This window comes from Coloeus monedula (assembly GCF_965178545.1).
Source record: "Coloeus monedula genome assembly, chromosome: 2".
NCBI lineage: Eukaryota > Metazoa > Chordata > Aves > Passeriformes > Corvidae > Coloeus > Coloeus monedula.
The window spans coordinates 73,723,749-73,744,238 of record NC_138782.1 but is presented as its reverse complement, the minus strand read 5'-3'; the positions used below and the strand labels follow the sequence as shown (position 1 = coordinate 73,744,238).

At 34.8% G+C, this 20,490-nt stretch overlaps 1 protein-coding gene across 1 annotated transcript in view; it reads right to left on the bottom strand.

Annotated features, from left to right (window-relative positions):
- Window positions 1-20,490, bottom strand: part of AK9 (adenylate kinase 9) — a gene marked incomplete at both ends in the record, with an annotated part of 58,935 nt that overhangs the window by 37,619 nt on the left and 826 nt on the right. Inside the window, 13 exon segments of the mRNA XM_082302261.1 lie at window positions 882-1,038; window positions 1,774-1,907; window positions 3,851-3,992; window positions 4,418-4,598; window positions 4,683-4,822; window positions 6,693-6,794; window positions 8,246-8,320; window positions 10,441-10,566; window positions 11,269-11,451; window positions 13,121-13,233; window positions 15,947-16,043; window positions 16,125-16,177; window positions 18,521-18,584. Of these exon segments, the coding sequence (XP_082158387.1) occupies window positions 882-1,038; window positions 1,774-1,907; window positions 3,851-3,992; window positions 4,418-4,598; window positions 4,683-4,822; window positions 6,693-6,794; window positions 8,246-8,320; window positions 10,441-10,566; window positions 11,269-11,451; window positions 13,121-13,233; window positions 15,947-16,043; window positions 16,125-16,177; window positions 18,521-18,584 (1,567 nt within the window).

Sequence of the window (20,490 nt, the reverse complement as noted above, 5' to 3'; positions counted from 1 at the left end):
TCAGGGACAAGGGTTTGAAAAGTTCTCTGGACTGATTCCAATGCTGGGCATCTACTGAGCTTTCTTTCAGAACAGACTCATCCTGCCTTTCTTGAATGGAAGTTTCTGCCACTGAAAGACCTTTTGATAATGGACTGGGTTGAACACGTAATGATCAAAAATTGCCAAAGGTCAATTAAACTTGTGGTGTGGAATGAATCAAACAGATATAATTCATGAAGATATGATTTGACAGACAAACTTAACAATATATGAATCTGTTCAGTTATTCATGCCTGGTGCCAACCTTCCTTCCGGCTTGAAATAAAGTAAAAATCCCTTACTATGAATTCATGGATACTATGCTATTGTATCAATCTGGGTAGGAAGTTACTATTTTTTTTGATCCCAGAATGCAGAACACGATACACCTGCATACAAGTATTTCTCCCCCTGCCTTTTCTCTCAAGCTGAGAAATTTCATACCTCTAACCTGATTTTGCAAATGGAAAAACCAAGGCAGAGAAATTTGACCGACAGCCACATTGCAAGGTGGTGGCCAGCCAGCCAAAGAATGCAAAAATCTGAAGCTAGAGTCCACTGGTATTTGCTGCTGGTTGTAAATAGGAGAAAATTGAAAACTGATTAAAAATAGAGGAGGAATTTCCTTTACTGTTATAGCAAAGGATTCCTGTTTTCAGTTCTGTGTAATTCCCTTACTCCAAATTGTAAGAAATTGTGGTACTCTTGTTGATTGACTGGATTATTTCTTCTCTAGACCCTTGAAGCTTTATAAATGGGACATAACTACTAGTTCTTCTCATAAGTATTGTTTTATATACAGATATCAACACAGAAAAAAAGAAGAAAATATTAAGTTGCATTAGTGTGCATTTACTAACCATCTTTTTGTGTATCCTTCAGACAGACAACAGTGTCAGGCAGAAGTCCTTTCTCTGATAAAGCTGACCAGTGATCTGCTGACAGAGGGTAGTTTTCCACTACCCACCCTCCTTTTTCTGAAGCACCAGGAAACCTGTCTTTGTTCGTCTTCATAAGCTATTATAAAATGTCACATTCAGGAATATAAAAAGACTGAAGTCTATCAGCTGTACAAAAAAAGACTGCACAATACAAAATTACTTTCTAGATGTTATGATTGTTCCTTATTGTCATTTCAGGTCAATAAAAAGTATGATATTTATAACTTTATATGTCTGAATGAAATTAAAAACATTTTAAACAAAAAGAGACTAATATGATAGTGATTTTTAAGCTTGCCAATAAAGAATTTACACTCCAGTTTCAATAGCTACATCCCATTGAACAAATTTAAAACAATTCAAGATTCTTGGATAAACCTTCAAACAATTATTTTCAAACTCTTCCATCTGGTGTTCACCTCTTTAATAGTGACTAAGAATATAAGACCAGAGTAAGCATACAATGATCCTTCAGATAATTCTCCCAGCCTTTAACAATTTGTAGCTCAGGTAATTTGCAAGACAGAAATAATTTCTGTATATGTGTGTGAATACATATATACACACAAACACACACACACATATATATATTTATTATATATAGGGGACTATAAGGTAGTCCTCAATAGATTTGCCTTTCATGATCTTCCTCAGTTTCGCCTCAATCCTATGTAAGCGTTCAGGCTATGTTACTTAAACTAAACTGATCTCTCAAATGGAAAAATTAAGAACATATATGGATAATATATAAACTGTTACAAGTTGCTCTTAGGAAAAAAAGTACTTTCCTTCATAGTACTTGCAGTCTCACCTCTGCAATAGCTCCCTCCAGTACTTCAGCATGTATTTGAGATGACATTGTAACTTCAGAGACTGATGCACTTTTCATGGCTTCTTCTACCATAGCTTGAACTTCTGGGTGGTCAGCAGTTATCTCTGGTATTCCTAACAATATAGAGTTTTTAAAAGCACTTCACAAAGAAATTAGAAATTGGGAAACAAATAAAGCATTAAAGCATAACTCCAGCACAGCAGTCATTTTAAGCAATACTACACAATTGCACTGAGAAAGAAAAAAACACCAGTTCTGAATGCAGGTCTAGAGAGTGTTTCATAAACATAAGTTCTAAGATCTTGGTTTGCTCTCTCAGTATAAAAAACTCAACCTTTTTAACTGTACAGTATTTTCTACCTCTAAGTTAAATATTGTTTCAGTATGAACAGAATGACATTTATGTACTAGAACAATCAGGCACTTGCAACATGCAAGAATTTCCTTTGATTTGATTTGATTTCTCTTTGATTCCTAAATCAAAAGGCTGACCAGACTAATTTTTAAATCAATACAAATCTTAGATCAAGGCAGTGTATTTTTAACAAACAAGAAGCCTGCATTCCCTGTGAGGCTCAAAACATTCATAATGGATCCACATTTTATTATTAATTGCTGGCAAAACAACTGTAATTACTTAAAAGATTTTAAGAAACACTCACAGTTAACATGCTAATTTGATAAAATTTGGTGAAGAACTGTTTTAGCCAACTGCAGTATCAGTATAATTTAGAAAAAATGCCACATTTACTTTTTGTAATTATGTGAAGATTTTTCAATGATTGTATTGATACTTTTAGCATGCACAAATGTACACATTTATCAGGTTACTTTTGCCAAGTTACAGGGTCCCTGGAAAAGGGGTAGCATCTTAATAACTTCCATTCTGCAAAAAACATCAATGCAGCCCAAACCCAAACATCTCCTTATCTATTAAAAAATTCTGAAACAATCTTATGCTATAAAAAGATATGTAAGGGAAAATACATCCTCTGTTTGCAGTTCAGTTTTGCAATAAAATTGCTTGAGCTCTCCAAAGTTTTTAATTAGGATTAATTTCTCATTAATCCTAATAGGATTTCATACCCCTGTCCTCAAAAGTATTTACATAGCCAGGAATCTGGCTGTTTAACTGTTTAAACACTGTTTAACTGTTTCAATTTTGGTCTCATAGCTCACTATTATTCTTATAGCTCACTATTATTCTTACTGCAATGCCAATGATTTTTCATCACTGTCAGCACCTGTTTTGCAGCACTAGAAGAATACACCAACCTCTTGTTAGATGTATCTACCCATGAGAAAGTCAAACATGATTCCTTTCTTAGGTGAATAAGGCAAAATGGTCTGATTGTCCATTGGAACCATAACTAGAGCTAACTATAAAAAGGCAAATCTAATTCAATGGAGTGTTTTCATTTCAAAAGAAATTATTTTGAAAAGCCTCCATTAAAATTCCTTGGTAAAAAATCAGACTTTGTTTAAAAGATACTAAAACAACATATTATTTCGACCTTTTCAAAATATTTATTGAATTCTTCAAGCTGCAGAAACCTAGGCAGCTTAAGAAGTCAAAATGTGACCAGAGCTGGAGCGACTTACAAACGTGCCATCTGTGACAGCATACTTGGAAGGCTGCTCCAAAGTGAAAAATTTCTTGATTGTGGATTCATATCAGTCCAGCTGACAAGCTGCTTTCTTGAGGAGTATTTCATTTTTGCAGAGATTTAACTTGTCAGAAAGTCATTAAAATGGAATGTTTTTAACCATTATCAGTCAGAACCAATTTCTTCTTTCAGCTCAGAGTTTAGAAAACTCTTTTTTACATGGTCCTCAAATTCAAAGGATTTATATATATATATATATATATATGTAAAAAATACTGAATTTTACTAAGCTATTCCTTTCACTGCCATGTTATTTTAGTTCATATTTAATGCACAGCAATCATAACAACTTCTGCAACTTTTTCTAAGTCAAAGTGACAGCAACTGCTTCAGTTAAATAACATAATGCAAATAAGACAGCTTCAAAGACCATGGAACAGTTTATTCACCTGATTCTTCTGATTGTTCTTCTGACTCCAATCTATTTTTCACTGCTGCTATAGCCTTTTCTACTGCATCCTTTCGCAATTCCTCAATGTTTTTTTCTCTTGATTCTTTATATTTTTTCATGAGTTTGTCCATATCAAGAACCTAGTGAAATTATTTGAAAAAATGCAAATATCACAGATGACAAATATAGCATCTGATCCAATTTCTATAAAATGAAATTATTTTGGAAAAGCTCTGCAAATTTCAGAAAATAATACATCTAATTCAAGTGCAGGGCTGGGGTTTTTTTTTGAAAAAGAAATTATTTTAAATTTGCATTTCTATTTAATTATCCTAGATACAAAAGTTATTCATAATATTCTAATGCTAAGACAAATAACTGCAATGTAAGCAGGTATATAAAAGTATTTTTGATCTGTAGCTACTTTTATAAAAATGAATTTCACTAAAATCCTGTTTCCTCTGTAATCCCTATATTTGTAATGTGAATAACACAACAAGAATGTGCTTAACTGATTCCCAAACCCCAGCTGATACTTTGCTACCTAAGATATTTATGAACCTACCTTTCCTTTATAATTGTGTGCAATTACATTACAAATAGTCGTTCTTCCAGAGAATGGAGGACCAAATACAAATACTTTACAAGGAGAAACTGGCATTGGAGGTAAGAGGTAAGGCCGTGGATTCAACATAAATTTTTTCAATGCCTCTTGGGATGACAGTACATAAATTTTACCTAGAAAACTTAAAACAGAAGAGAAGCTAACAGATATAGACAGTTATCTCATAAAACAGATATGAAAATTAAGAGTGTCAAATTCCACTAACCTGACAGCAAACTCTGGGTTTCCCATTACAATGTCCCCTTCCTTTAGAGCCACGGGACACACTTGTCCCCACCGGCTCCTACGCCATCGGTATCTGGGTGCTATCAGCTTGTAAGATGACAGAGCTCGGAAAAGTTCATCCTGTTTATTAAAATAGCAATAACAGCAAATGTAATTTTTCTCTGAAGTTACATATGCCTCTTTATTAGACTTTTTTGAAACCTTTTGATGGAAAATAAGCAAACTTAAAAAGAAAACCACACTATGCTTTTTAGAACTATTTTTTTAGATATTTCAGAATTGTAGGACAATTTTAAAGAGAAATTACTTCATTTTTCAGATTTATTTAAAAGAAATAGTATTTTAAATAGCTCCTGTAGGCTTTACTTACCATTTTTAGAAGTTTAAAATTATAAAGAGCCACTTATTGAAGACAACAGAAAAAGGCTAAGATTTATTCTAAAGGGTACAAAAAAAGGACCATGATCTGTGTCAGGGAATAGCAATGTTAAAATATCTATTTTAGGCATGCAGAAATATCATATGATAGGAATAAGTTTAATAGCCTTTTTACAGTGAGTGAATCCTAAAGTCATGGTGACTCTAAATTCGGAATAGTACAGACAAGTGCTGGCTGTGAAGAACTGCAGAAGAACTTTCAGAACCTACAAAGCCAGGCATTAAAATAGCAGTTCTACACAGAAAATCACGGATTTTCACTGACTGTCACTACTCAAAAATAGATCCCTCTGTGAAAACATGTTGTCAATGCCCAAGAGCAGTCAGAAAACCAACTTGAATGTTAGGAATGTTGAGCAAGGAGAGAATAAATGATAAAGGTTTATGTTTTAATTGTTTAAATATTGCCCTCATCTTTACTGCAATGTGCCTCCTGCTGCTCTAATCTCAGAAAGTACACAGTAAAACTGGGTAAGTTTCAGAAAAAAGGTAATATAACTGATCAATTCCACAAAAAGATTGTCATGTAAGAAGGAATAAAATTATACAGATGGGAATTCTTCCGTATAGCTACATAAGAGCAGGACAGAAGTCTGAAATCATGAGTTATTAGAGGGTAGATGTAGAGAACCAAACGATGCAGTGACTTCTGCATATAAACTGGAGGACATTGCAAGTTCAACACAAAGGGAAGCAATTCTGTACCTAAAGTTCAGTTAAGATGCAGAACTCTTTGCCCTGAATACTGTGGTTACTAAAACCTTACACACAAACTAAAACAGACACACTAACTAACTAACTAATAAATACTGATGACCTCTGACACAGAAAGTCTTTCACTTGTGAATTTGTTAAGAACTGAGAATACAGAAAAGTGAAGGGAGGGGTATTTCTCTGAAAATGTGGGGTCTCCTCATTACAGTTCTGTTCATATATTCAAAGTTTTGTTTAAAAAATAGGAAAGATGATTGCAACTGAATAAAGGCAACAACATTCATGCAAAGACTTCTGGTTTTCAGTTTTATTTAGAAGGGACACAAATTATAGTTGCTATGATTCAACAAAATTCAGCACTCATTTGTCATGTTTCTAATTAATTACAGGAAAATAGAATGAATGTGATCTCAGTTATGGAGAATGCTGCTAGATTTGGATTAGCATCTTGTTTCTTATTCAGGAAAAGAGTAGACTGAGCTAAGAGTCAGTTGCTGAGATTGTTATCCTTTGGCGAAAGTTTCTTTATTTCCTTGGAAGGAATTAAGTTTTCCTCTATTGCTAAAACAAACATTTTTTTCAAAGCTTTATTATAATCATTACCCTTTTTTTGGGAAATGACAAATTTTTTTTATTTTCATACTTTTTAAGTGGATTTCAGCCCCAGAATTACCTTAAATTCTCATTTCTGAAAGGTCAATGCTTAAAAAATGCCCTTATTGCATGGTAAAAAAACCTGGTTGTTGTGAAACAAAGATGCTCTAGTATAAGCTTACAGCAGAAAAGAAAAATAATTCTAGTTATTACAGTCAATCACACTTTAGAAAAGCACACTTACATTTTGCTTTCCCTCCAGCGTTTCTTCTTCCTGTTCACTTTTAAGTCTGGTTATAGGAGCTGCATTTTGAATGTCCGTAGACTGAAGCCGGCCTACCACCGCCTGAAGAGAAAATAAGTCTGGATTCAGTACCAATCACTGCTTTTGTCATCTGAAGGGCCCCTGAAGTGTATTTAAAACTGTAACTTATTGTTTATATAATGGCTACATAAACACTAAGGCCCAGTTTCTACCTCAGACTCATGCTAGTTATTGAGTTGGGTTTTAACAAGCTATTCGGTAGATACAGGAAGTGCAAAATGCCAAATCACAGCCTTTCTATCTCAGTATGCTGTGAATCCCAAGCCTACTAAAGGACTAGACTGTGAAGGTTTCCCCCAAGGCAGTGCAAATACTCTGATGAGCTCCAATCTGAAAAAGAGGCAAATCTCTTTGGGAAATCAGATTACACACATTCAGAAGCAATACAACTTTGAGTAGTTTATTTTAAATGGTATTTAAGCCAAATGTCTACCAATGAGAATCAGATGATATTAAATTTATTTCAAGTATTTCCTGAATGTAATTTTGATTGAATGCAATTATTCTTGAAATGAAAAAGCAAACTGTGTCATGTTTGGTCTAGTTTTATAATAGGTCTTTGCCTAACTTGTAGGTAAAATAGTTGGAATCATAACATAACTTGATTGCATTTACTATAAATTTTGTGTTGTAATGTTCACAAACAGATCATAAATGAGGAAATCATATGTTCTAACACTGCAAAATTACTGGATTTTTTCCCATAGGACCACTCTTAGTAGTAACATTAAGTATAAAATGAAATAATTAACTTACAGAATTACAATACAATTTGTTTCAAACAGAGGAGAAAATGCAGGAGAAGCTCACTTCCTACCTTGTCAAAGACAATCTCCTACTTCATTCTCAACCCCATATTCTAGGTTCTGATTTGGAGGAACTTTTAGTTGTGAGGCAGAGGATAAGATTATTTATCTTCAAAATTTACCATTGTAAAATTTACCATTGTAGGTTTTTTAACAGAGAGAACAAGTTGCTCTGTCACAAGCTAAAAATCTAGACACAAGCACTCAGCAGAATTCTTACAAGAATCAGGAGTCTTCTATTACCTTGCAAAAAATAGCAAAATTAATAAAAATTATAATCCATTATATAATATATATCTAGTTTTAGATACAAGCATCAAATAAAACAGTATTGTAAATATATCATACTGAAAATGTTTTAATTTCTCATTATATTTTACATTAATACAGATCAGAAAAAGCACTGAAACCTGATGGAGATAATACAAAAGTTTGTAGCCTGCCTGAAAATATTCTCATGCAACATATATGTAAGCCTGGGGACAGAGCAGTGAATCCTACAACTAATAGAGGAAGGAAAGCAAGTATTTCAAAAGTCATGTTTTCTAATAGTAAATGAATGCGTTTTAAACACGACTTAAAATTTTGCCAACAGGAAAACAATCCACAGAATTGAGAAATTATTTTCTAGTGGAGGTTAACTTAGCTGGTGCATAGTTTATTTACCACAAAGACACGATCTGGTTGCTGACTTCCATCCACTTCAATAAGATATCGACAATCCTGGTCAGTCAAGAATTCCTGTTTAAGAACAAAGACATAACTGTCAACTGAGTATGGTTAACCAGATAATGACACTGAAACTCATTCTGTTCCTACACATATCAAAGGCTGGACTCCTGGGGGCTTCAGCAAAATCAAAATTCATTGCATTAATGGCTTATAAAATCTTCTGGAGAGGAACTTTGATTTGATGACAGATAAATATAGTGATAATTCCAAAGTTGGGGTTACAATGGGTTCAGAAGATAACTTAGATGTCTTAGTTCAGATGCAAGAGAGCTAAAAGATATCAAGATACAGTAACATTTTGTGTATGAATTCAACTTTTAATTGTCTAATTCCACCTTAATTCTTTGCTGGAAAATGATGACAATGTCAATTAATACATTTCTTGGAAATGCCAATCATGAAACCAATGTTTTAATTTTGGTCCTGAATCCCAATTCCTTTAAAATTTGGACCATGTATTTTATTTTTCTTATTTTAAATTTTCATGCTAGAACATAAGGTCTTAGACTAAAATAAACATCCCATGTCAGTTGTTAATGCCTCTCTCTGAGGACTGAGAACACTCATTCCATTCCTGACAAATGCTGGTCTCACCTCAGGCCTAAAAATGCCTATTGAAGGTGACTTTACAACTTTGAAGGTAATCAATTCCAGTTCTTCGCTACATTTATGGTCAGAGCTCATTTCCTGGCTTACTTCATCTAGTCTGTCTTCTATAATGTAAATTAAATCATCTGCCCTATCTGTGGTAGAAATAGATAATAACTATTTCTTTCTAATACTCTTCTAAAGAGAGGATAATAGTTTGTACTTTCTCTTATATACAATGGTCTTACAGTCTTATTAGTACATCCATAATATTTGAGTTCAAACAATAGCATCTCATTTATTGACTCAGTTTTGACTAAATCCCCACAGATTGCAGACTGTCTGAAGTACTGAAGTCTAGCCAATTTTTTCACGTTGTTGTTCATTAGGTTTCCTTCCTCACTGTAGTATTTCACATTTATTTCTAGTCCACTTAATCCCAACAATTTATCAAGAAATCAAAGTGCATTCTCCAAAGTTCATTCCACCTCTCTCCCTATCAGTGCAAACTGCACATCTTACAATATTTTTGTTTCCATTTCAATTTCATCATCTCAAATTCTGCCTGGGGCAATGATAAAACCCTGTGTTCTTTTAAGGTAAAGACCATTTACCTTAAAATGGTAAAGTAATTTAATCTAAACAACTTTCCATTAGTTCACTTATAAGAAATCCGTGTGTTATTGTGTAATGATCAAAGGTACCACTTGTCTTTCCCCTTCACAGCAGTAACAAGTTTGTTACTCTAGCAAAGAACATTATAGCACTTCTACACAATTTTATCTATAGGTTTAACTAATCCATAGAGAAATTGAAAGGTATAAACTGTAACTGTCAAGCAGGCATCAAAAATGAGGATTTGCAGTTGCTTGAACCAAGAGATTAAAAACAAAACCACCAAAACAACACCACCACCCACCCCCCCCCCCCCCAAAAAAAAAAAAAAAAAACCAGACTATTCCTTTGGACCTCTGGCTTTTTTTTTTTTTTTGGGGGGGGTGGGAAAGAGGGGAAGAGAGAAGAGGCATACAGTAAATCCACCTTCCTGAACACAACAGGGAAAGAAAACGTAATTGCAGCAGAAACTAAAGTGGTAAAACAAACTAATGGGCTAATTACTGTGTATATAAATCTGCAGGCAATGAAGCAGGTAAGGAAGGGAATCTATTGGAATGGAAGACAATGGATGCAGATTACTTATGGGATTGCATTCTGGAGTGGACTCTGGTAATGGTGATGAAACACTGGAGTCTTCAAATATTTCACTTACTAGATTTAGAAAGCATCTGTGGTGGCAGGTATGGTTTCACTTTAAAAAGTCAAAGTGGATTACTTTATCTTGACTGCAGAGTGTAAACAACACCTACAGATGACAACTTTGTATCACTGATTTCAGAATAAATTTCAGAATTTGGGGATATGTTGAAGCATGACCACACCTCAATACAACAAATCTCAAACAAAAAACCCCAATAAAAACAGTGTAAGATATTTTAAGAATCGTTTGTTATGCATAATCATACTACTTGGCTTTTTCTTACTTCTAAAGGTTGATGCATTATATCCTTGTATATTCCAATTCTTTTCTCTGCATTCTCAAGAAAATCTTCAGGCCTCTGCACTAATTGATTAAAGGATGCTAATTTCTTTCGTGGATCTTCTGCAGTCTGCAAAACAAAATTTCAAAATACAGAAATAAAGTATTAAAGTAATTTTTGTCTTCACTCAAATTTAAATAAAGTAGCTTTGGAGAGTATTGCGATGAGTATTAGTCCAGTGATTGCTGACCATGATCCTATCCTGATGAAGTGTAGTTTCTATGAACTGAGAGCAATGTGCCTAGAACTTACATTGATAAGTCTCTGGCCCCTATTATAAAAATTTGACCTGAATTGAAAAGTAATACCTTCATGAAGAAAAAAAACAAAAAAGAAAATCCATTTGTAGTACTGTAACACCAAAACTAGAAAATAAGCTAGTGTCCTGAAAATACTAGTAAGAAGTTGCTACAATAAACAAAAATTAAGAACTCCTTTATTTATCTAGATCAAGAAACAGGCAGTGTAGAGCCACCCTTCTCCTCCTGATACACACTTTTAACTTATGGCAAGAAACAGATCAGTGACTTTTGAGTCAAAGACTGAGTCCAGGTTACGCTATGCAATGATTAACATTTGCTGTCATTTAAACCTACTGCTCATGTGTTATCCCACATCTCTTAAAGTAGGAAAGAAATGGAATTAAGAATAAATTTGAGCAAAATAAATTCGTAACATAGTATGGTGATATTTTAGAAGATCAGGATTTCTTCTGCTTTGTCTAAAGTACATTGTAGTATTTTGCACTGCTTAGAAATTAGCAATGTTTACCTCTTCTTCTCTGTCTTCTTCCTGCTCCTCATCTTCTTCTTCATCCTCTTCTTCATCCTGATCTTTCTCTTTCTTATGCTTGTCAGTAACTTTAGGATCCCACTGGCTCCTCTGATATATCTCCCCTGAATCAGGATTTTGCCTTAGTCCTGATATTCTTCGGCATAAATCATAATCTGGACACTAGCAAGGAAAAATTAAAAGGAAATCATGTGCTTATTGTACTGCTATAACATCTTTTTCTTGGAGAGACAAAATTTCTCTAAATTGGTCTACTAATAACAGTATTTCATTATTGCCACAGTTATCTACAATCTTCCTTCTTCCTTTCTTTTTGACCTAATGAAAATAGTTACAACTCTGACATATCTGTGAAAACAGCTTCAATCCATTGAAACCAAAGGCAAACTTATTTCTTTGACTTTGGGGCAAGGATTTTAATGTACATTTAGTCTCAGTCCTTTTCTTGGAGGAGATCATGTTACTACATGAAATCAAGAATTTCATTTTTCTTTCTAGTGTAGTTAGTATCACTCTTCTATTTGTATTGTTACTCATGAATACTCTCAACAACAGGGATTGCTCACTACCTAGTATTAAAACAAAGATTGACTTTCTGAAAAAATCAAATTTGCCTGAAAAGCAGCACAAAAATATGTTTCTTTGATGTTTTAGGATCTCTCTGAGACCACAGAAAAAAGGTTTGAAGTAGGCATTCACCAATTTTCATTATGCATGTTCAAGCAAATTCAGTCTTAAAAGTATGGGATTAAAACAAACACTGAGTTAAATCTGAAAAGTGATAGAGTAGGTCCATACCCTGAGGCTTAGCATCTGACAAAACACACAGAGATGCCAACTAGAATCAAAATCCCAATGAGAATGTAGCACATCACCAGACGCTGACTATTCAGAGCTGTCTCAGCAGCTCACTCTGCACATTCAAAGAAGACAAAAATGATCTAGTTGATTATAAATAAAACACTGCTAGAGGAAGGGCCTGAAAGCGTGTTCGTGACCATAGGTACGGTTATTTTGTCTGCACGGAGTCTGGCGCAGTTCAGTGTGGGCCAGCCAGAACCCTCCCCAGTGAATAGCTGGGCACAATCTGGAGAACGGCACAGGGCTCGGGCCTTTCCCTGTGGGCAGTTTGGGCACTGCCACCCCATTCTGACTAACAAGACAGCTTAGCAGTGTTTGGCCAAAGCAGTTGGCCTGATGTCTGCAGAGTCCCTCTTGCCTTGTTTTGTTTATAATGTGGACATAGCAAGCAAGTCCATTCTTTTAAGTTACATTGAGAAAGTCCTCTAAATCCCACACTAACAATGATTTTTTTTTTTCTCTGGTTATACCAGAGTCACCTTTGTAAAATATCTGGCATGACATATCACTGCTCATGAAGAAATTGAGATTTGTGAACAAGATGAATTAAAAATGAAGCAGTTTCACAATTAGTGACAGAAAAATAAAACTATTTGCTTTTTAACTTCCATATGTGAGAAGTTTCTTCCTGCATTACACAAGTGGCAGATGTACATGTGTCCAAAATCCCATAATAATCATGTAATTCAAAGTTTCCTTTTCTTGAAAACCTGTATCTTCTAATTGGTAGAGGTGCAAAGACTGCAACTGCTGCTGAAGTTTTAGGACATGTTCACTATTTTACTTGAGCAACGCTTATAATGGAACAAACCAGTGAAATTCTATTCCAATATAAAAGAGAAGAATTTATCATTCCTCAATAAATTCTATACTCAAGTATACAGAGAAAAATAATATATTTGGCATACATAGCATATGAGTCAACTAATAATTACAAAAAATACTAGGAAGTTACTGAAGATGACATTACCTTAATGTTAATCAGGACATCCGGTTTTAATTTTAGATTCATTATTTTCTCTATTTGCTGTGGAACAGTCATGTATTCCTCCGAGAGAGAAGGAAATCCAGTGAGAACATAACCTGCCAAATACATTTTATTGAACATATTTTTAGAGGGTTTGTCAATTACAGAGCTAGTTATACTCATCTCCTTCAAACAATACATGTAGTGGTACAATTTTAAACCATGTACATGACATAAAACTGCTAAAAAACCTGTGCACCCATGTCTGCTGCAGATGAAATACAGACAAAAAAGTGTGTTGTTTCCAGCTTTATAGAGTCCTCTCAACATTTGTTAACTCAATAAAAAACATGTAGATATGAAAGATCATACTCAGACCACCTGCTTTAAGTGCCTAGCTCAGACACTGCAGTGCCTAAAAAGTAACAAGCTTTCAGTGACCATTTTTGCCACTAAGACTTAATAAAAGGCAGTGCAAAAAATAGCCACTCTTTGATTTAAAGCATTTAAACTAGGAGTCTAAGCTTTTTATACATCCTTTAAATGTTCTGGCTTCCATGGACAATGAAGAAAGTCTGAACCACTCTCCTGCCTTTCAAAAGGAGACACTATGCACTCTATATGCACATGGATAATTTGGTAAGCATTTGTTCACTCAGGACTCCCAATGCTGAGACCTGTCTGGCAAAAAAACGTTGGCTAGATATGACAAGCAGAGCAGTAATAACATCTTTTTCCTAGTATTACAGTGCTCAGCCTCACAGATGAACTTGTGGCTTCAAGTTCCTAGGACAGTACTATACTGATGGCTGCATGCATGCAGTAAGAACTACTGAATAGCAACAGAATCAATATTCATAAGGTCAGAATGAGAGACTAAACAAAAATCAGGTGGATGGTTTTAGCCAAATAATAAGAATATTCCCTTAAAGGAACAGTACATGCTTAGAATTTTATGTAATAACATTTAAATGCAAGTCTGAGCAGCACAAAAAGGTAGCAGCAGTGTTTGCAAGAGGTGTTAGGAGTGAAGACTCTTACTTCTTTGGGAAGCTACTACCCATAGGTGCAAAAGAAGAAGAGGATAAACAAGGGAGAGCATAATATATAGTCATTCCTCTAGGAAAGTAAAATCCTGGATTCTAAATTGTTGATACTTTTAGAGAATTCTAACTGGTACTGAGGTGTGAAGATGGTGCACAGCCTCTGCTTATCAATACATCCCAGATAACAACAGCTGATGTGGGGGGAATGGGAGTGTAACGTGGGAAACCACTCTCTGAGAGAGTGCTTGCCCCCAAATCAGTATGTGGGGAGACTAAAAATCATACCTAAGGCAACTATCAACTCGATCAAAAAGTAACCAGGGGATTAGCAAGAAGCTTTCGAGACGTTTATTGTTTATTGTGTGCACTGTTTATAAACTTGTATTTTACAAACACTAAAAGTAAAAAACCCAACCTTTCATACAGTTTCTAAAACCTTTAATGAATAATTTACAGTGAATTAACTGATTAGTTCCTGCTGAAAACCTACTTAAGGTTCCCAAGGATTCATTAAGATAGTAGTTGATAAACAAAAAGTTATTAGAACTAGAAAATACTAAACAAAAATTGGTTTTGGAGGTCAGTTCTAGTTGGTAGGAAAAATAGTGAAGATGTTGGTTATTCTGTTCTTTCCTGCCTTGGGGCATCTGTAATGCAGAAGGTGTCTTGGCTAAAAGAACCAAACTTTACAGTCATGTTTACAGTCTCCAGGACCTCTGTGCTCCTCTGTGATACACACATCTTCAGATTGACTCAAGGAGGGGAACTCCAGTAACAGAGAAGCCTCTTCATGCCTTTACCGAAGTCCTAACATAAGGATTAAGAGACTGGCATTTCTGCTGCTACCTCTTCCAGCAGTTTCTTGTGTCCCTTTTTTTTTTTTTTAATTTCTTCCCTATCTCTCTGTCTTTTTTATACTGTTTTAAAAGCCTGGTTTCACCAGGTAAGGCTGCATATTTTGCAAAACTGTTGAGTCTTGTACTAGAGAAGGAATAAAACCCATTGCAACTGAAAGCTTAAAAAAAGCAGGCTAATTTTTAGAGCAATAGAAACTAACATTTTCTTGGCACTACACCTGTCTCTCTCCTACAATGGAAATTTCAAATAAAAGTCAAAACAAGAAAAAGAAACTACATTTCCTTTTTTACTTCCTTTCCTCTTAGCAGTATATTTGTTTTCTCATCAGGGAAGCAGGTTCAGACACTAGCAAGATTTGCAGCACTTGTCTTGACAGCCTCAATTAACATAATCTTTCCTCAAATAGAAGAATTGTAGCCACTATCATTACTATTCTCATCCATCTTACTCTGTGTCACAAAATGCAAAGGGAATAAATAACACTGTAAGAGGAAAAAAAGCTGTATAACTTTGCATTTTCAATAATCTGTTTTCCTTATTTTTCATTATTTAAAATGTTTAAAATGTTTTTGCTGATGGGTTTTTGTTATGTTGTTGTTTTAGAAGTATTGAAGAATAAAATGTCTGTGTTTTAAATCCTAAAATTCTTCTAGACAGATAATATTGTCAAATAAGAGTCATATCCACACTTAAAATTTTGGGAAAATCATTTTCTCAAAATTAACACAACATAGGACCAGCATGACACTTTCTGATCTCCCATACTGGCAAGTTAATCCCTAAACACACTTTCAGTTTATTGATATTCCACAACCTGAAGAGCACAAGAAAAGGCTAGAATTATATTTGAGCACCAATGGATGGAAAATGGATGTAAAATTATAGCTAGCACATTCTAAGAAATTTAGGCTATAAATATACTTACCAAAATGAGCAACTTCTGGCGACTCAATCTTTTGCAGAATCATTTCTGTAACCCATTCCTCAGGAATACTTTGACCTTGACAAAGCAATTCTTGACACTAGGATAAAATGCAGAACATAGTCTTATATAGCATGTGTTTGTTAAAAATGTGACAAAACTTACAAGATTAGATCTTTACCTTAAGTCCATATTCTGTTTCTTGTTGAATATTCATTTGAATTACTTCTGAAGCTAAGGAAGCATATCAAACATAAGAAAATTAAATTAATTTATACAAAATATTTTCCAAACAGACCTGTACATGCAGATACATACTTACATCCACATCCACACAGAGGAAGATATATGTGTGCTCCAAGCAACCAGACTATTTCTGAATGAACAGCCATTATATTTAGGGCCGTTATTATAGTTCGCCCATCCAGAACCTGCTGCCTTATGGCAAGGTCTCGGTAGGAGTTTCTCCCTATAATTTAACCCTGTATATACTACACAAAAATGCACAACAGCAGCTCTGCAAGATTATCTGAACGACTGATATAAATTAAATCAGCATTACTATCTTGCAATTCAGAGATGAGTATTTGAGCTCAATCACTTTTTAAATTAAAAACCAAGATTTAGAAAAACTGTTTAGACACACAAAATCACACAAAATCATCTCCTTTTAGAAAAGTGACATCCATCAAATTCAAAGACTGCCCTATGTCTCTATGGACAGTGACATCATACTAGAACGACCCTGGAAGTTGTTCACACTACTGTATGAATTAAATAATCAGACATTTAACAAAAGTTTTAAAGAATGATTCTTAAGGCTACATTTATATTACTAATAAACCAGGCCAGGGAAAGGTCCTTAAGCCAGGTGACTCATGCCTATACAGCCATAATCTTTCTTCTCAAAACACAGTGGCTGTTTTCCAACTACTAGGAATGATGACTGTTGCACATCTTACCTTTCATACTATGGATAGGTGTTTGGGAGAACAATATTTGCCATGGGCCAAAACAGAGACAGGGAATGTACTAATAAACAATATAGGCAACTGAAATTCAGCAATCTGTGTGCACACTGGCCCTGTTTTACTTATGAGTATTGACCCATTCATCGGATAAATTAATAGAAAGTATTTCATCATTTAAAAGATTGAGAACATTTAAAACATTGAGAATAATTTTCTGTCTTGGTTTATTTTTAACACAGCACAGGACAGATGTTGATACGCTGGAGCAAGTTCAGTGGACGACACCAAAACCATCAGAAGAGTTGAACAGCCTAAAGAAGAGGAGAGGCCAAAAGAACTGGCCTTGTTCACCCTGGCAAAAACCAGACAGCTCTTACTGCTATCTAAAACTATTTACTAGGAGGTCACAAAGACAGAACCACAGTCTGCACAAAAGTGCAGTTAGGACAGGAGGCAACAGACATGAATAGGAACATGAGAAATTCGAATGGGGTAATTAGGAAGCAATTTTTCATCAAGAAGGTAGTCAAACATTGCAAAGTGTTTCTCTGAGAAGAGGTGGAGTCTCTGTCCTTGGAGATATTCCAGACTGAACTAAGCAGCCCTCTAGTTGACTCTGCTTTGACAGGAATGTTGGACTCCGTCACCTCTGGAGGTCCTTTCTGAACTAAATTGTTCATGTTTATGTATGTTGAATTTCTTTGTTTCTTTCTTTTCTGATGAAAAAAATTTAGTAGCATAAGTTGAAACAATGAGTGTGTACACACGTGTGGGTTCATTAGCTAAAAGAAGATTAAAAGAAGCACCATGAACAAAATAAGAATAGAGTAATTCCCTGAATGTACTAGAAACAAGGCTTACAAATGCAGTAATCAAGATTTAGATCAGTTGCTAAGAAAAGCTTTCTAATGGCAAAGAGTGTGTTACAGAGATAGACCGCCTAGAAATTTTTTAAAACAAATTTGATGAACATTTGTCAGTACTGGATTAAATACATTCAAACAGAGTGGATTGGCTTAAGTACATTCCTAAGGTCCTTTCTGATTTTGGTATGATCTATTTTTTGGACCAGGTATTAGTTTTTTTCCTTGTTATACAATACTATGAATTAAAAATTCTACACGTACCTAAGTCAAAAAAGAACTTTATTAAAAGTGAATTTTACCATGTTACAATTCCAAATCTTCAAAAGAAGATAAAGATATTTCATTTGATAAATAACTCTGCTTCCTGGAGTACATTCCCTTGTACTGGACACTGCACAAACAGAATGGAAAGACCCTCCTATTTTTTCATGGTCTGCACTGGAAAATATCTGTGCTCTTTGAAGTTGAATGAGTTGCCCCCATATCACATGGATCCCCTTACGTGATTGGGAATAGAATTTGATTATGATGAAAAAAAACCCACAGTGATTTTTCTAAGCCTTTCAATAACTAAAAGGCCACTATCAGCAATTTTATTCGTGGTAAAATGGTTACTTAGTCCTTATCAGAAGTGTTTGCTGCAATCAGAAACATGCCCTTTGAATTACAGGGAACAGTGAGGGTATTCTAAACCAAAAGCTATTGTGAAGCCAAAGCAATGTTCCAAATATAGCATTTACCTTCTATGAAAATGCAGTTCCATCTCTGTGCTAGTTTTCCAGCTAATGTTTTCTTTCCAGAACCCTTAAAATGAAAAATACACTTTTAAAAGAAAAACAGACAGAACAAAACCAAACACATAACGCAAAGAACATATTTTCACATGATAAAAACAATGGAAATCTACAATTGGGATTAGGGCCTCAGAGTTATGCACTGGCCAAACACAAAACACTCTTCTTAATACCATCCTCTACTTTGTATTACCCAGCATTGCTAATATACTGCTACTGCCTCTTGTAGCTAATTATCTCCAAAGTAATTAGACTGTTTGTTTCAGAGTAACTCTATCTAAAACTCAGCTATGATTTGACCACAAATTCCTATGAGAAATTCCTTAGGACTAAAATTTATTATCTTTAGCCTCAAAGCAAATTATGATGCAAACCTGCTCAACCCTGAGTGGGATACATAGGAACAATATTTTTTCACTAAAACAACAAACGCTTAAAAACTGTCCTTGTTAGTCCACATATCTGGTTTGATACTGACAAAATCTTTATCATTTACATGAATCCAGAGGAACCAACATAACTGAGAGCTGAGGCCTCCAAGAGTGATTATCTGAATGGGATTTTGCAGAACTCACCATCTTCCACCCTTAGGATTGTGCCCTTTTTTCAGAAGGGCATATAAGAAGACCCGTTTTGACAGTTTGTTTGTCCTTGATAAATTTTGTGAGAAAAAATAGCAAAACCCCACAAATAAATTACATTCTCAGTTAGGAGTGTATCAACAAACACTCCAGCCTACTCAGACCTTATATCCTACAGATATGAGGAGAATGTATTTGGCTTTGCTTTAATGGCACTATCTCAAATAGGATAGGTGCTCTGCACATCAGTCATATATATAAAAAATATTATCATAAAAATAAACTATTTAATTCCCTGCTTTCCTGGCAAAGCCTGTACGATTTCAACCCTTTATTATATATTAATGTCAAACGTCTACTGAAGGCAATGGTTGAGAATATGAGAATTTTTTTGTAATGTCTTTCGGTGAGAATTTTATGGTGGTTTGGTCTATAAAACATAAAGTTACCTTTTTCATGTAAGGTTAAAAATTTGATGTTCATTTAAAACTAGATGAGTTAGTTCACTGTAGTTTTCTACTGAGCTGAGGGCACTTTAACAAGTGCATATAACCATAAGACATGTTATAAGACAAACTTGTACCAAAAAAAAAGAACTCCCTTCAGTAAACTGAGGCACTAATGCAACCCCACATCTGGAAAAAAAAACAATCTGAAAAGTTTAGGATTAAAAACCATCAAAGTTTTCTAAGTTAAGGAGGCCACAAATTATTTTAGAAAAAGAGAGACCTTGAATTACAGTTAAAATGTAGTGCAGATCCTTTTATCAAGACTTGGTGGATTTTGAATGTTTCCAAATACAAAGATCTGTAATATCTCATTGCACGTCTGTAAGTCATTACATTAACCTGAACATTCTTTTACACCAATTTATCTTTAACCTGTCAAGTTCATTAAAAATTAAAATATTTTAATAGCATTGTTCTGGTTTTGGCTGGGGTAGAGTTAATTTTCTTCACAGTAGCTAGTGTGGGGCTGTGTCTTGGATTTCTGCTGAAAAAAAAGTGTTGATAATACAGAGATGCTTCTGTTACTGCTGAGCAGGGCTTACACAGAGCCAAGGCATTTCCTGATTTCCATACTGCCACACTGGCGAGGAGAGTGAGGGTGGATGGGGAACTGGGAGGGAACACAGCTGGGAGGGAACACTGACTGACACACACAGATATTCCAGAGCATATGGTGTCATGTTCAGTATAGGAAGCTGGGGAAGAAGGAGGAAAGGGAAGTATTTTTGGAGTGATGGTGTTTGTCTTCCCAAGTCACCATTAAGTGCGATGGAGCCCTGCTTTCCTGGGGATGGCTGAACATCTGCCTGCCCATAGGAAGAGGTGA